This window comes from Gracilinanus agilis, chromosome 4 (assembly GCF_016433145.1).
Source record: "Gracilinanus agilis isolate LMUSP501 chromosome 4, AgileGrace, whole genome shotgun sequence".
NCBI classification, from domain to species: Eukaryota; Metazoa; Chordata; class Mammalia; order Didelphimorphia; family Didelphidae; genus Gracilinanus; species Gracilinanus agilis.
The window spans coordinates 356,872,560-356,888,800 of NC_058133.1; the positions used below are offsets into that span (position 1 = coordinate 356,872,560).

The window sequence follows — 16,241 nt, forward strand, 5'->3', positions numbered from 1 at the left end:
CAGAGAACAGAATCAGTAACAATGGGAGGAAATTGCAGAGGCCAATTTAGGCTTGCCATCAGGTAAAACTTCCTAACAAATTGAGTCATCCAAAAGTGGAATGAGTAGTCAAGAAATGGTAGGTTCTTCCTCCTTGGAGGTCTTCAGACAGAGGACTGAAGGGTCTAATATGTTTTCCAGATATATTATACATACATTTCTGTGTATGGGTTGGACTAGATGGTCTCCATAGGCCCTTTCAAATTTTAGATCTTGTGATTCTGGAACAGCTCTTTCCCTCTGAATATAAATAAGGAATTGGTAAATTTCATTGAAAGGCAAAAACTAGTAGCAGCAGTTTGGACTTCAGATACAGATGAAAAGCTGGCAAAAGACTCAAAAAGAGAGAAGCTCCTTCTTGAGCAGATCTGGAATTTTTAGGGGTCATAAGCTTCTTTTCTTATCACAGTACCAGGCTTCAAACAGGAGAGTAAACTAAATTATCTCATTTAAGATTTCCCTACAATTTAGTTGTAATCTTTCTCAAAATCCACTAGAGATTTATTTGGGCCAATAAAACATTGCCCAGGGAGGGGTAGTAGCCACCTCTCATTCATATCTAAGCATAAATTAGTTCTTAGCAACTTGCTTCCCTAGTGGCAAGCTAAGATGGTGAAGCTTAGGGTAGGGGGTAAAGGCAGGAGAGAAATATACTTCTGGGTCATTAGAACATTGAAAGAGAGGCTATGATTATATAGGAGTCTGCAGTTTAAGTGCAGGGCAAACCAAAGGCAGGATGAGGGTACTCTGTGCCTGAGGGCAAGGGAAGGCAAAGGAAAGAAGATAACAGGATGTAGGAGGCAGGAATAGAAAGACAGCTAGGAAGGAGGCAAAGAAAGGAAATTAGGAAGAAGATTCAGAAAGAAAGGTAAAAAGGGAAATGGGGAAAAGGGGGAATCTAGATTGTGCTCAGCACATAGAAGGTGTGGTCATGTTGTTTTATGACCTGGGTGGCCAAGTACTAGTGAGACTTAAAGGAATCTGTGCCAGCAGATCTGGAAGTCCTCTGATGTTGGCTTACAACTTGATCCCTTAGCCTTTCTGATCATACTTCTTCCAACTGTATAGTTCCCTTCAGACTCTTTTTTTCAAGGTATTCTCCCAATTCTGTCTTAAGGATGCTCAGCCTTGAAGGACAGTATTTTCTCCTATGATATTTGGAATGGGTAAAGCAGGCATGAATGAGAAGAAGAAAAAAAGCCAATGATGATTCAGGGTATGGAAGAAGAGATACAGGAGGATGTAAAGAAATAGGTAGGTGAAAGTAGTGGTATAATGTATATCAGATTATTTACCACTTTCGGGGGGGGGGCAGGGAGAAAAGGAGAAAATCTGAATCCTAAAATGTCAGAAAACAATTGACAAAAAATTGTTTCTGCATGTAACTGAAAAAATAAATTAGCAAAAAAAGAAATATGTAGGATCAGAGATTTAAAGCAGGAAGGGATCTTTCAATTCCTTCATTTTACAGATGAGGAAATTGAGGCTCCAAGAGTTTAAATTATTGTCCAATGGTTAATTATACAGATAATGAGTGGTAAAGTTTGAACGTAGGTCTTCTGACTCCAAATCCAACACATGGAGTAGTTAGTGTTTTCTTAGGTGATCAGGGATTTCCTTTTCAAATTTCTAATTTTATTTGATTTTTTGGTGTAGTCACTGGGAGACAGGAAATTTTTACTCTACAAAATGTAAACATTAGAATTCATTTTCTTTGTAGGAGTTAAAGGACATTTAGGCCCCTGTCTGAGGAAGACAAACCATTAGGATAGCTTTTCCAGAAGTTAATGATTAAAGAAAAAGCCTGATGGAATACGTCTTAACTAGTTACTAATTAAGCCAACATCAGTGAGAAAAGTAATTGAACGAAAAATAAAACAGTCTACTAATCTACATCTCTATAACACATTCAAACCATACTTGTATAAAACCAAACCATTACAGTGATGTTTCGAATACATCTAAGATAGTTTTTTAACAACACAATGATTTAACATATATAGTTTTCTGTCTTTTATTCAGATGTATGCCACCCGCTTGGTCCCTGATAAAAAAGCTCTATGACTTTTTTGAGGGGGTGAAGAATTTAACAGAAATAACTCCACTCAGTGTTGGAGTGAAGGATGTAATGAGATCTGTTTGCTGTGTTAGCTGTCTCCAGATTGGGCTGTAATTACACCACATAAGGAAGAAAGGTAGCTGAGTCTCAATCTAGATCATTTATGTAAACTCAGCCTTCTTGTCAACCATGTTCTCATATTGCATGCATGCAAACCACAAAAATCATCTCCTATGAACAAAACAGAGACAGTGTCAGGTTGCTGGGTTGTGATATTCCTTATATTCTTTCTGTAATTGGATGTCTGTGGTTCAAGACTTCCAGATTCAACATAGTGAGGTTAAACAAAATCCCCCCCCCCCCCAACAAACTCCCTGGAACTATAATGAAACCACGGAGAATTTGTACAAATAAAAGAGTCTTCCTCGATCCCAAATATTACAAACTTATATATTCCGTCTGAAAGACAATTCTGCCACCAGTCAAGGCAAGGAAGAACTTTTATCTGTTGGAGAAAAGGTCTTTGATGGAGGAGAAAAAGTTTGCTTTTCAGAAATGGTGGTTAAAAATTTAATCTTCAAGAGAGAAAAGAGGCGATTCCATTTCCTATAAGAACCAAGTGAATATCAGAGAGCACTTAAAAATTTCCTACCTATCACCCATGACACATTTTCTTAGTACATTTAGCAACCATCAAAAAACAAAGCATTTTCACATTTCAATACATAAAACTGAGAAGAGACATAATTGCAGGGAGACAGAGAAAAGGTTTTTCTTCTTAATTCATTGGACTTCCCTTCATAATGACAAATTGGTACATTAATTCTTGACTTCACACTCTTCTATTCTGGCCTGTTCACTAAGGGTTGCTCATGACACCTGCAAGCTGCCTGCCTGCCCCCCTCTGTCCTTTTTAGCGCAGGGAAACCACAGGCCATCACCCTGGCGCCATCCCTAGCTCGGTCCAATCAATACGGACTTATTTCCTGTCCATTTGCTGAGGTCACAGGAGCGAAGCTCATTAATTATTTCTGCTAGAGCTGCCTCAAGTGTGCTTCTGGCATGCCAAGTGAAAACTGTTTGACCTCCCTCCACCCCCCTCTTCCTTCTTCTAATTTTGTTTGTAGCAGCTCCAAAAAGAAGGCGAAGCTCATTCGGTTATGTGGTAAATGAAAAAAAAAAAAATTAAACCACTGACACATTTAGATGGTTCACAGTGGAGACCTCTCCCCCATCTTCCCTGTTATTTTCAGCCAACGAACAATGGTCTCTTTTTAAATTCTGTGTCAAGGAAACCTGGTGACAGCATACACAATGTTTTCTAAAGCAGATCTGGCCTCAGAGGGAGGAAAGCACTCCAGGGCTTCCAGGGCCTTGTTTCCATGGTAACGACATAGGTCAATAGCTGAAGTCACACCTTTGCCAGCCAGGATTGCTTCTTGTAACTGTTAGGAAACATATGCATAATAAAAATCAGTTCTGAAGGTATCGGGGAAGCTCCACAATTACATACATCCAAGGGGGTGAAAATATAGGATGGATTCCATATTTCAATTCCCTTCTTTTTCAGGTAAAGAAGCCAGCGCTGGCACGTGGTCCTGAAGGACTAACAAGCCCTGAGGTTGCTGGAGCCTGCAGCCTCCCACCCCAACAGCACAATGGGCCCCCACCGCAGCCATTCCACCGCCTCCTCCATCCCACCACCTCTCCAGAACTTGAAATGTTCCACTCGCAAGGATGAATGTAATGCAGGTGGAGGGCATTTAAATATCTGGCATTTTGCATTCGGCAGCCTGGTATTTTTATGGGCAGAATGCTTCACTGACATAGTAGTTAATCACTTATTTTCTTCTACACCATATGTTGGTACACGCGTCCAAATGAAATTTTAAAACAGATACAGGGGGTTGCATCCAAATGCTGTAACTCAAACGCTCCAAAGCTGAACTTTGTCTGAGTGACTTGGGAAAGGAGTAGCAAGAGCTGGGCTTGTCACAGATTGGCTGTCTGACCTTGGGTAAGTCATCTAACTTGCCCGAGCCTCGATTTCCAGATCAATTAAATGGGAATAGCATTACATTGTCTCAAGGGATCATGGGGAATAAATGAGATAATGTATGTAAAGTGATTCATAACTATAAGTACAATGCAATTGACTACTATTATGGAACAACAGTTTGGTATGTAAAAAAAAAAAAAATGCCAAAACTGAAACCAACTCATCAGTGGAGTAATTTGAAATTCCAAACCATAGGCAAAACTTTCAGAAATAGCTACTCTAAATAGAAACATAAATAAGCAATGTCCAGGGTTTTAATTATGAGTAACTCTTGTGATGTAAGGCCTGCCGAAGATTCATTTATTCATCCATCCATTCGACAAACTTATTAAATGCCTACTATGTTCCACACACTGTGCTAGATATTGGGGATACGAAGCCAAAAAGGAAATTGTCCCTATATTCAAAGAGCTCACGTGCTACCAGGAGGGAGAGGAGCAAGATGTACAAAGAGATGTAAGTAAAAAGTAATTCAGTAGAGTGGAAGGATCAAGGCAGGCACAGCAGAGGAGGTGACATTAGAGTTGGATCTTGAAGGCAGCTAAAGGTCCTACCAGTGGAGATAAGGAGAGAGAGCATCCTCCAAGCGAGGAGGAGGGTACCAAGGTGGGAGTTAGAACGCTGTGAATGATGAATAGCAAAAGCAGTCTGGCCAGAAGGTAATAGTGATGTACTATAAGCCTGGAAAAGCAGGTTGAATGGAGGAGCCAGATCATGAAGTCAGGCAGTCAGTGAACATTTATTAAGTATCTACAATGTGCCAGGCACAGTGTTAAGTGCTGGAGATATAAAGGCAAAAGATAGCAGTCCCTTTTCTCGCTCCAAGTCTAAGCTCACAAGAGAGACAATTGCAAACAGATATATACATGCAAGTTACAGGCAGGGTAAGCTGGAAATAATCAACAGAGTTTCTGGAAAGCATGAGAATTAAGGGGAAGCCAGGAGGTGGAGATTAGGAGGAAGAGCATTCTGGGTGTGGGAGATGGCCAGAGAAAATGCCCAGAGCCACCAGATGGAGTGTCTTGGGAAAGGAATAGCCAGGAGGCTAGTGGTTACATTAAAAAGGTAAGAAGAGTAGAAATGTAGGAAGGGGGCAAAAGGGGTTATGCAGGGCTTTAAATGTCAGAGAATTTTATAGTTGATTCTGGACATGATAGGGAGCCACCAGTTAACTGAGTAGTGGTGGTGGTGACAATGGTTCTGACTTGTACTTAAAAACTAAACAAAACAACTCTTTTCTATCTTGGAATCAGTGCTAAGTATTGGTTCCAAGATAGAAGAACAGTAAGGGCTAGGCAATTGGGGTTAAGTGACCTCCTAGGTCATGCCACTAGGAAGTATCTCAGGCTAAATTCGAACCCAGGACCTCCCATCTCTAGGCCTGGCTCCAAACTTGTACTTTTAAGAACATCAATTTAGTGGCTAAGTGGAGGATAGACTGGAATGGGGATTGGTGGCAAGGAGACATTAAGCTTAATAAGATTAACAACACTTTAAGATATTAAAGCTACTGCAATGGTCTAGGCAAAAGGCCATGGTAGTGAACCTATAGTACATGTGCCAGAGTGGGGGCTCTCAGGGTTCTCTCTGTGGGTACACATGCCATTGCCCCAGCACAGAGTTTGCCAGAGTTCATTGCTAGAAAGCCAGAGGGATGCAGGGCAGGGTTGCTTCCCTCCCCCTCTCCATGCCCAATTGAGGACATCACCCACCCCTCTAAAAGGCTCACCATCACTTGCATAAGATGAGGAGAGCCTGCATCAGGGTGTTAGCAGTAGGTCAGAGGAGGGAAGGGGTTCCTTGCAAGAGGTGTTGTTACATGAAAGTAACATGGACAAGCCTTGGCAACAGATTGAATATGGGAGATGACAGAGAGTGAGGAGTTGAGGATGACACCAACACTGTTAGTTTGGGGTTCTCTGAGAGGATGGTTTACTTGGGTTTTCCCCAATAATTGGTAAATTTAGGAGAGAGGAAGATTTTGAGAGAAAGCATGATTTCAGTTTTTGACGTCTTAGAATTCAAAAGGTTGACAGGACATTCAGTTCCAGAGGTCTAAAAGATATTTGGAGATGTGAGTCTGGAGGTTAAGCAAGAAGATAGATCTGGATAAATGGGTTTGAGAATCATTGGCATATGGAAATATCTGTAGGAACTGATGCAGAGTGAAACAAGCAGAACCAGAACATTATACCTAAATAGCAGCAATATTGTATGATGATTATTTGTGTCAACCTGGCTACTCTCAGTAATGCAGTGATCTGGGACAATCTTGAAAGTCTTATGATGGAGAATGCTATCCACTTCCAGAGAAAGAATTGTTGGAGTTAGATAGATGTGGATCAAAGAATACTGTCTTTCACATCAGTGTATTTATGGTTTTATTTTGGGGTTTTGGTTTTGTAGGAGTGTGCTCTTATGACAATGACCTATATGGAAGTGTGTTTTGCATGATGATAAAAATTTAAAATTTTTTTTTAATTTCAAAAAAAGAGAATCATCAGCAATGAGATGAATTCTTTGGAGATGATGAGATTGTCAAAAGAAATAATATAGAGTGAGAAGAGGAGTAAGCAGTTGGAGATGTGAGACTAGAGATGAAGGGCTTTAAATGTCAAAGAGCAGTTTGCATTTTATCTTAGAGGTCCCTGGGAATTCCTGAAGCTTTTTCAGCTGGAGACTGAACCTGTGCTTTAAGGAATATTTTTGGTAGTAATATGGAATATGGATTAGAAAGATTAGAGCCTGTGATAGACTCCACTATTCTCTCAGCAATACAATGACCCAGGACAATTTTGAGGGATTTATGACAAAGAATGCTATCTACCTCCAGAGAAAGAACTATTGGTGTCAGAATGCTAAGAGAAAGCATGAGATTTTTCATTTGTTTATTTGGGTTTTTGTTTTGGGGTTTTTGTTTTATAAGATTAGTCACAAGAATGAACTGTATGGAAATATGTTTTGCGTGATAATACATGTATCACCCAGATCAAATTGCTTGCCAGCTCTGGGAGGGGGGAGGAAAGGAGGGAGGGAGATAAGTTTGATTGCATAACTTTGGAAAACATGTGGAAATTTGTTATTATATGTAATTAGTTTAAAATTTTAACAAAAACAATTTTAAAAATTAAAGAAAGATGAGAGCCTAGAACCTAAGGAGAACAATTTGGAGGCTATTTTAATATTAATAGCTCAAGAGAGAGATGGCAAAGGCTTAAACTATCATGGTGACCATATGAATGGTGAGAAGGGGGCATATGTAAGAGATATTATGAAGAAAGGATCAGCAAAACTTTGCAGCTGTCTGGATATAGGGGTAAGTCAGGAAGAACAAATGCCAGGGAATAATTCCCAACTTGCAAACCTGGGTGACTTTGAAGGATGATGATTCTCTCAATAGAAATAGGAAGTCAGGAGAATGAAAGAGACTGGGTGGAGAAAGAGAAGGAATAATGACATGGAGGTGAGGCATAGAGCCCAAATGAAGCAATGGGAGCTCAGGGGCTTGCCAGGAGTGGGGGGTGGGGGAGGAAAGAGAGAGACAGAGAAAGAGACACAGAGAGAGACACACAGAGACAGAGAAAGAGATAGAGAGAGAGACAGAGAGAGACTGAGAAAGAGACACAGAGAGAGACAGAGACAGACAGAAGAAAGGAAGAAAACCAGGGCCTATCTTTGGGATATGCTCATAGTTTGAGGACAAAACCTACATGATGGTCCAAGAGAGAGCTTTATCATGAAAATCCACAGAAAAGAGAACACTCAGGAAGAAGACAAGTGGTTAACAATATTAAAAGGTAGTAGAGAGGGATCAAGAAAGAGGAAAATGAAGAAGATACCGGCAACTTTGTAGAGAGCAGTTTCTTTTGAAACCTTTACCTTCTGTCTTGGAATTGTTACTAACCATCTATTTCAAGGCAGAGGAGCAATAAGGGATAGGCAATGGGAGTTAAATGACTTGTCCAGGATGACACAGCTAGGAAGTGTCTGAGGCCACATTTGAACCCCAGATATTCTATTCCCATACTTGGCTCTCTAACCACTTAGCCATCTGACTGACCCATCTGACTGACCCTAAGAGATAGTTAACTTTTTTTTTTTTTGTAAACTCTTACTTCCTGTCCTTCCATCTTCAGACAGATGGGTAAGGGCTAGGCAAATAGAGTTAAGTGACTTGCCCAGGATTGCACAGCTGGGAAGTGTCTAAGGTCATTTTTGAACCCAGGTCCTCCAGACCTGGTCCTCTATTCACTGAACCACCTAGCATTTTCAATTGAGTGATGAGACTGGAAAAGAGATCACAAAGGATTGAAAAGTAAGAAGGAAGGAAGTATATATGCTTAGGCTTCATATGAACCAAGTAACTATAAATTAATGACATCTCCCTGCCTCACAGGATTATCAATTTCATTATTTAATAATTCAACATATATTAAACATCTGCTCAGTACCAGGCTCTTTGTGAGATGCAAGGGGGATCTGAAGGTAGAATTAGAAGAGATTTTAGCTTAATACATTTACAATGTAATTGGAGAGAAGGACGTACACAAATAATTATAAAACAAAATGAATTTAAGGTAGCACAGGGGTAAGAAATCTGAGGGATAGCTAATGAAGTTTTACAAGACTTATGAACTTGGTATTTTTTGTAATGTGGGTTTCCTTTTATGTACTGTTTCTCCCCATTAGAATGGAAGCTCATAGAGACAGCTATGCTTTACAAAGTATAGAATGCTGGGGCTTGGAGTCAGAAAGACCTGAGTTCAAAGCCAGCTTCAGCCACAGGAGGCTGTGTGGCCCTGGGCAAGTCCTTTAACCCTGTTTGCCTCAACAACAACCAAAAAAAGTAAGCTCCTTAAGGATAGGGACTGTATTTCCTTGTACAGTATCTGTATTGTGCTAAGCATAGTGCCTAACATAATAAGCATATAATAAATGCTTTTTCATAATAAATACACTGAAGATAAAACAGAAAATTAAGATAGTCCTTGTTGTAGAGGAGCTCACATTCTTTTTTTTTTCTTTTTTTTTCTTTTAAACCCTTAACTTCTGTGCATTGGCTCCTAGGTGGAAGAGTGGAAAGGGTGGGCAATGGGGATCAAGTGACTTGCCCAGGGTCACACAGCTGGGAAGTGGCTGAGGCCGGGTTTGAACCTAGGACCTCCAGTCTCTAGGCCTGGCTCTCAATCCACTGAGCTACCCAGCTGCCCCCAGGAGCTCACATTCTAATGGGGGAGACAACACTTTTAGAAGCTTTCAGCTGCAACTCAGATGGAAATGTCTCATGGTCCTTAGGAGGCTACAACAAAGCAGATAATAATACATCTTCTTTAATGTCATTTCCATTGATAAAATCATATCGGTTTATAATGTTGAGCCATTTGATAGTTTTACAAAAGATCTTGGGAGTAAAATCCTTCTTTTCTGGGTCTTCAGGAATGCTGGCTATAAAATTCACAGTAACCATTTTCAGCTCTGAAAGTTAGTGATTTTATGACATTGATCTGAAAGAAAAATATTTCAGTAGAGTGATGGGGTTAAGAGTCAGAGTCAGCTGGTAAGGGACTGTGAAGGTGGTGGATGGTGAGGAAGTATGGGCAATGAATATAGATTACCCTTTCTAGAAATCTGGCTGTGAAGATAAAAGTATAACTCAAAGCAGAATAGCAGGTTGAAAGAATGTTGTCTGTGGGGCAATCAAGGTAGCATAGTGAATAGAGTGCCATGCCTGGAGTGGGGAGATCCTGGGGTCAAGTCTTGCCTCTCTTCTGTCTTAGAACTAATACTAAGACAAAAGGTAAGAAAAAGAAAGAAGAAAGGGAGGGAGGCAGGAAGGAAGGAAAGAAAGAAGGAAGGAAGGAAGGAAGGAAGGAAGGAAGGAAGGAAGGAAGGAAGGAAGGAAGATGAAGGAACAGGATGGGAGAAAGAAAGAAAAGGAAGGGAGAAAAGGAGGATGGAAGGAGGAAGGGAGGAAGGAAGTTGTTCTGGGGGATGGAGGTAACCTAAGAATATTTGTAGACGGAGAGGAAAAAGCCAGCAGAGAGAAAGGATGCAAGAAAGATGATTTTTAATGAAACAAGGTATGGAAGGAGACAGGAGGGAGTAATTTGAGTTAGTCTTGGCAAGGAGGAGAGCTACTTCTTCCTCTGAGTCCAAAGGGATGGAGAAGGAGGAAAGAGTCACAGAATTTGGGGAGTAGAAGAGGGAAGTTAAGGGAGTTAAACAATGGATGGCCCACTTTTCTTTATTAAAAAATAGACAAGATAAGCAGGCTGAGAGAAATGGGTTAGAGCATGGAGCTGAGGTTTTAGGAAAGAAAGGAAGGCAATAATAAATATTTATATACTACTTATTATATGCCAGGCACTGTGCTAAGCCCTTTATAAATATCTCATTTGGTTCTAACAACCACCCTAGGAGATAGTTGTTATCATAACAAGGCAAAAAGAAGGTAAGGGACTTTCCCAGAGTCACACAGCTAGTGTTTGAGGCCACATTTGAACTCAGATCTTCCTGACTCTGACTGTGCCACCAGCTATCTCTTAGTATAGAACAGCTCCTCTTGGCATGGGCACTGTACCCCCTAAACCCAGACAAACTTAAACGGAAATTCCCTTGCTCCTTTCTGTCTTTGTGACTCCTAACCCAAGAACATCTGATAACTTCTATAAGACCCTGAGATAATTATCATCTTTGGATGGTCCTTTAGATTGAGCTGGATATAGAGATGCACCTCCAGGCTACACCTTGATACAATCAGGCTTATCTCAGGCATCCATCTGTTCTCTAAACTATGAGGGTCTTCAGGCAGATTCTGGTCAGATGACCAAATACCCCACTGAATGCCTGAGTGTTTACCACTCTAGAGTCACATCCACACCGTGACACAACATCATGTCCTCACTGTTATAAAGAATATAAAACTCCCAGAACTGAAGCATTATGGGAGTAACCCCCCAGGGTTGTTCTACTTATGTTGTCTTGCTGGCCAAAATTCTACATTACTAATAAATCTTTCTTTTTACTTTTAAGCTAAGTTTCAGAGTCTTGCATTCTTGCAAAAAGTATCCTTCCCGAACCCAGGGATTCACTATTACACCCCACAGCGCTCTGTAGATGTAGAATGTGATAGAGATATATGTAGCTTAGTTATCATAAATTAATTTATAGTCATGTACTACATAGTTCATATAAACAAATGGTGGACCAAAACATTTATTTCCTAGGGGAAAAAAATGAAGATTCTGGTTTGACAAAGAGTTGAAAACCCTAGAGAACTAATGGAAGAAGATTAGAGAATTATAATTATAGACCTGGAAGTGAACTTTGAGATCACTTAGTCCAATTCCTTCATTTTGAGTAGATGAAGAAACTGAGTCTTAAGATAAACCTGCCTAACTTGCCTAACAATGTTAAGTCTAGGATTAGAACCCATCTCTATCCCAATACATTTCTCTGTCCATTACACTAAGCTTTCAATGTTTTTCAATCCTTGCATTCTTTCAAAAAATATTTGTAAAGCACCTTCTACCCTCTAAGCCCTGTGTTAGGTAGCAGTCCAGCTTGGTGGGTAGAGAACTTAATTTGAAGTCTGGAAGACCTGGGTTCAAATTCCACCTCAGTCACTAGCTAGCTGTGTGACCCTGGGCAAGTCTTTGACCCCCATCAGCCCCAGTTTTTTTCCCACTGGTAAAATTCAGATTAAAAATAGTGTTTACCTTATAAGGTTGTGAGTGAAGATAAATTAAAATCAAACAGGAAAGTTTTCAAAGTGTTTTGCAAAGCTTAAAGCACTATGTAAATGCAAGTCATTGTTATCATTGTTAATAATAACAGATGCTGGAGGAAATAGTCCTATTCATCATACTTGGGCCTTTCTCTACAATGCATCCTTGCACCTGTACATGGTCTCCTTTGAGCCCATTTAGCTGCCTTTTTGTGCCTTCTTCCTCTTTAGAAGGAAGCTCCAGAGGCAAAGGACTGCCTTTTTATTTGTATTTGTATTCCCAGAGTTTATTTAGCACTGGGCCTGGGGCTGCTGGATGGCTCAGTGGATTGAGCACCTGCTTTGGAGTCCCTAAGACTGAATTCAAATCCAGCCTCAGACACTTCCTAGCTGTGTGACCCTGGGCAAGTCACTTAACCCTGCTTGTCTATGTTTTCTCTTCTGTCAAATGAGCAGGGGGAGGGGGGGGGAAGGAAATGGCAAACCATTCCAATATCTCTGTGGAGTTGGACACATGCCTGGAACATAATGAGCACTTAATAAATATCTGTCATTTAACTGGAGGAGATACCAAGATAAATAAGACATGGTCTCTGATCTCAAGGAGTTCACAAGGTGGTTATAGTAAAGTACTTTGTTAACTTTTAAGATTTCAAACTACTGTTTATTTTTTATAAAGCAACTCTTACTCAATAACTATGTATCGATGGCAGAAGAACATTAAGGGCTAGACCAAGTGAGGTTAAGTGACTTGCCCAGGGTCACACAGCCAGGAAGTATCTGAGGCCACATTTGAACCCAGGACAGCCTGTTGTCTCCAGGGCCCTCTATCCACTGAGCCACCTAGCTTGGTTTAACAGAAAATGTAAAAGGAAGCTGGAACTAATTTATAAATAAGTAAAAAATATTTTCTATCCCTTGACAGTAATCATAATTAATTTAACATATTTAATTAAGATAACAGCCTTCACTCATGGTTTGATACAGGTATTCCTATCTGCTAGACTAAGTTTAAATGTACCATAGGGGGACAGAGGTAGGGAGGGGTGGTTGTGAATGCAAAATTATGGCAGCCTTTGTTTTGGTTTAAATTTAGCTCATTTCATTTGCAGTACTTCCAGGAAAAAGGCCATCCATATCTCTCTGCATTTGAAAAAGTTCAATTCTTGAACCCTTCAGTAACAAATCTGGGAGCAAATTCTATCCCCTCCCCCCACTAGTTAATAGTAGAGTATCAAATCAGCTGACTCTAAATTTGCTTATACAAAGTCTTGAAAAATACATAGATGCCCAGATATGACAGTTTACTAGATCATGGACCTGCACGCACCAGGCCCCATCATTTTAAGCAATATTCTTAGGCCACATGGAATCGATCACCACAGATAATATTTCCAATCAATACTGAATGTAATAACATTTTAAAGGTAATGACATTATAAATCCACCCTTGTTCCTAACTTCCCTATTTCTGCTGCTGTTTCTTCCCCATTTCATCCTTCCAGTAATACCACCTCTGGCACTCTTCATTTTCATTCTCAAGTCCAATCAGTTGCAACATTTTGCTGCTTTTTATCTCTGTCCTCTCTCTTTCAGACATTCAGTTCTTTCTATTAATAACACAGCAACTATCCTAGTTCCATGCTCTTCACCTTTTGCCTGGATTACTGCAATGGTTTCCTAATGAATTTCCCAACTTCCAGCAGCTCCTGCCTCCATCCAGTCACCATACTGCTAATATTCCTAAAGCCCAAGAATAACTGTGTCACTCTTCCATTCAAGAAGTTTTAGTGGCTCCTTATTTTTGTTGTTGTTTAAAACCCATACCTTTTGTCTTAGAATCTATACAAGTGTTGGTTCCAAGGCAGAAGAATAGTAAGGGCAAGGCAATTGGGGTTAAGGGACTTGCTCAGCGTCACACAGCTAGGAAGTGTCTGAGGCCACATTTGAACCCAGGGCCTCCCAACTCCAGGTCTAGCACTGAGCCACCTAGTTGCCCTTCTCTATAACTTCTAATAGAAAATGCAAACTTCCTTGATGGGCATTTCACAGTCTTCACAATCAATCTTTCCAGGCTAATTTTACAACACTCTCTATTCATGCATTTTCTGTTCCAGCCAAGCTGGCCTACTAGCAATGCCTTATCCTAGCATGTCATTCTACTACCTTTGTACCTTTGCTCAGGCTGTGCCTTTGTGTCTGGAATGGTCTCCTCTTAACCTTCACTTCTTGGAATTTTTAGGTTCTTTCTAGGTTCAATTCGGTTTCTACCTCTTTCACCACAGTAACAGGTAACATTTACATTGAACTTGAAGTTCTCAAAGTGCTTTACATACATTACCTGTTTTTATCATCTTAGCAACTATGTGAGGTAGGCTTGATGATTAGCCTTATTTTAAAGATGAGGAAACTGAGGCTGAATGAGGAGAAGTAATCTGCTGAGGCTTATAAAACCAGCATCTCAGGCAGGGTTTGAGCTCTGGCTGAAGTGGGACAGTCTAGGTGCTTCTAAGGTCTTGTGAATAAGCCTCCTTCCTCCCCTGGTCCAGTTACTCAGCATTTACTTTGCATGAATTGTCAATGTATGAATCTGGGCTGGTTTCTCCACTAGAATGTGAATTCTGAAAGGCCACAGGGCAACCTATTTGCATTTTTGCTTTTGAAACTCAAGTGCCCAACATGTAAAAAGTGCTTACTAAATGTTTGTTACATAACATTAATGGGGTTTGCAAAACATATATTCAATAAACATTTATTAAATGAGGGGGAGGGGTGGGAGGAGAGAGAGAGAGAGAGACTGAGACAGAGAAGAGACTGAGACTGAGACAGAGAAAGAATGTGTATGTTGAGATACAAAAGGAGGCAAAAGATAGTTCTGGACCTCCAGGAATTTACGATCTCTTTAAAAGGTGAGATAATATGCAAACAAATGTATACATAAAGCAAACTATTTGTAGGGTAAATAGTAAATAATTAACACATAGAAAGCACTGTGATTCAGAGGGGTTGGGCAAGGTAGAAGGTGGGATTTTATTGGAATTTAAAGGAAGCCTGGAGAAGTGGAGGAAGGAGAGTTTTAGGCTTGAGGGGATAGTCTGAGAAAATACCTGGAGCCAAGGGATAAAATGCTTTGTGGTGCCGCCAGGAAGCACAGGGTCCCTGGATTGAAAGGTATGTGTTGGGGAGTAAGACATAGGAAGTCTGGAATGGCAGGAGGGAGTTAGGTTACGAATGGCACTGAATGCCAAGCAGCATTTTGTATTTGCTTCTGGAGGCAAGAGAAAGACGCTGGAATCTAGAATCCAGGGAGCTAACAGTGATCAGACCTAAACTTTAGGAAAATCAGTTTAGTGGCTGTGATGTACAGAAATGGGCAGCCATTTTCTATAAGTACAAAAAAGTAGTTTGGCACTTTGGAACTCAGAACCTGGTAAAACAGCCCTGGTCATATGCCAAGGTGACAATTGGGGACAGGGTATAAACTGAAGTGCACAGACCCCTCAGGGACTCATTTCCTCCTTGGGTTAGGTAGGCAGGAGGTGACAGTCTGGGCCTGGGAGGTGGGAGTTTTGGTATTGGCCCGGCAGGCAGGGTCAACCTTTATTGCTAGCCATATCAAACACCTTTTATTGGCATAGCCAATAAGCTTTATTTCAAATCAGGATTATTCAGAAGATAACAAGAATTACAACAGCATCTGACCCAAAGACTTCATAGCCTTGGGCTCAGCATTAAACAGCTTCAGAGTCATAAGGACACCCTCAAGGTCTCTTTGATCTCTGCACTTTAGGGAACATCTTCATTTTAAATATCTATTTACACTTACAATACTTTAGGCAAGATTATTCAGGGTTTCCTTCATCCACTCTTCTACTCTCATTTTACCTATCCATCAATTTACCTAATAAACCCAGTTTAATCTCTAAGCCTATAGTGATCTTTAAAGGAGAACTACTTACTTTGATGACAATTTCTGTAACTGTGTAGTCAGATCCTGATAACATCTTAAACTGATCATAGCCAATTCAAGTTAGTGCTAACCTTATAAATATAAGGTTTCAGGAAGTCAACATTCAACTTCCTGGTTACCTTCTAGCCAACTGACAGCCAGAAACTGGTTTCTAAGGCCTTGTGGTGAGCTAGAGAATTCTCACTCTTAAAGGAAGCTTAGCTCAGCTGGTGTGGGGAACAAATCTTATTCTCATATCAAGCTGAGCTATTGGGCTTCTCCTGAGTTATCCTACATACAACTTTGACCCCCTACTGGTCATAACATGGCTGAATGGAGAATGGATGAGAATGGGGAGAAGCTTGAAGCAGCAGGCAAACCCACTAGCAGGTAATGAAATAATCCAGGT

General features: G+C 40.5%; 1 protein-coding gene across 1 annotated transcript in view; it reads right to left on the reverse strand.

Moving 5' to 3' along the window:
• Positions 1 to 2,654: 2,654 nt before the first annotated feature.
• Positions 2,655 to 16,241, reverse strand: part of PDSS2 (decaprenyl diphosphate synthase subunit 2) — a 318,869-nt gene continuing 305,282 nt past the window's right edge. Inside the window, exon 8 of the mRNA XM_044675399.1 lies at positions 2,655 to 3,543. Within this exon, the coding sequence (XP_044531334.1) occupies positions 3,385 to 3,543 (159 nt within the window). The 3' untranslated portion in view covers positions 2,655 to 3,384. The remainder of the gene's footprint in view (positions 3,544 to 16,241) is intronic.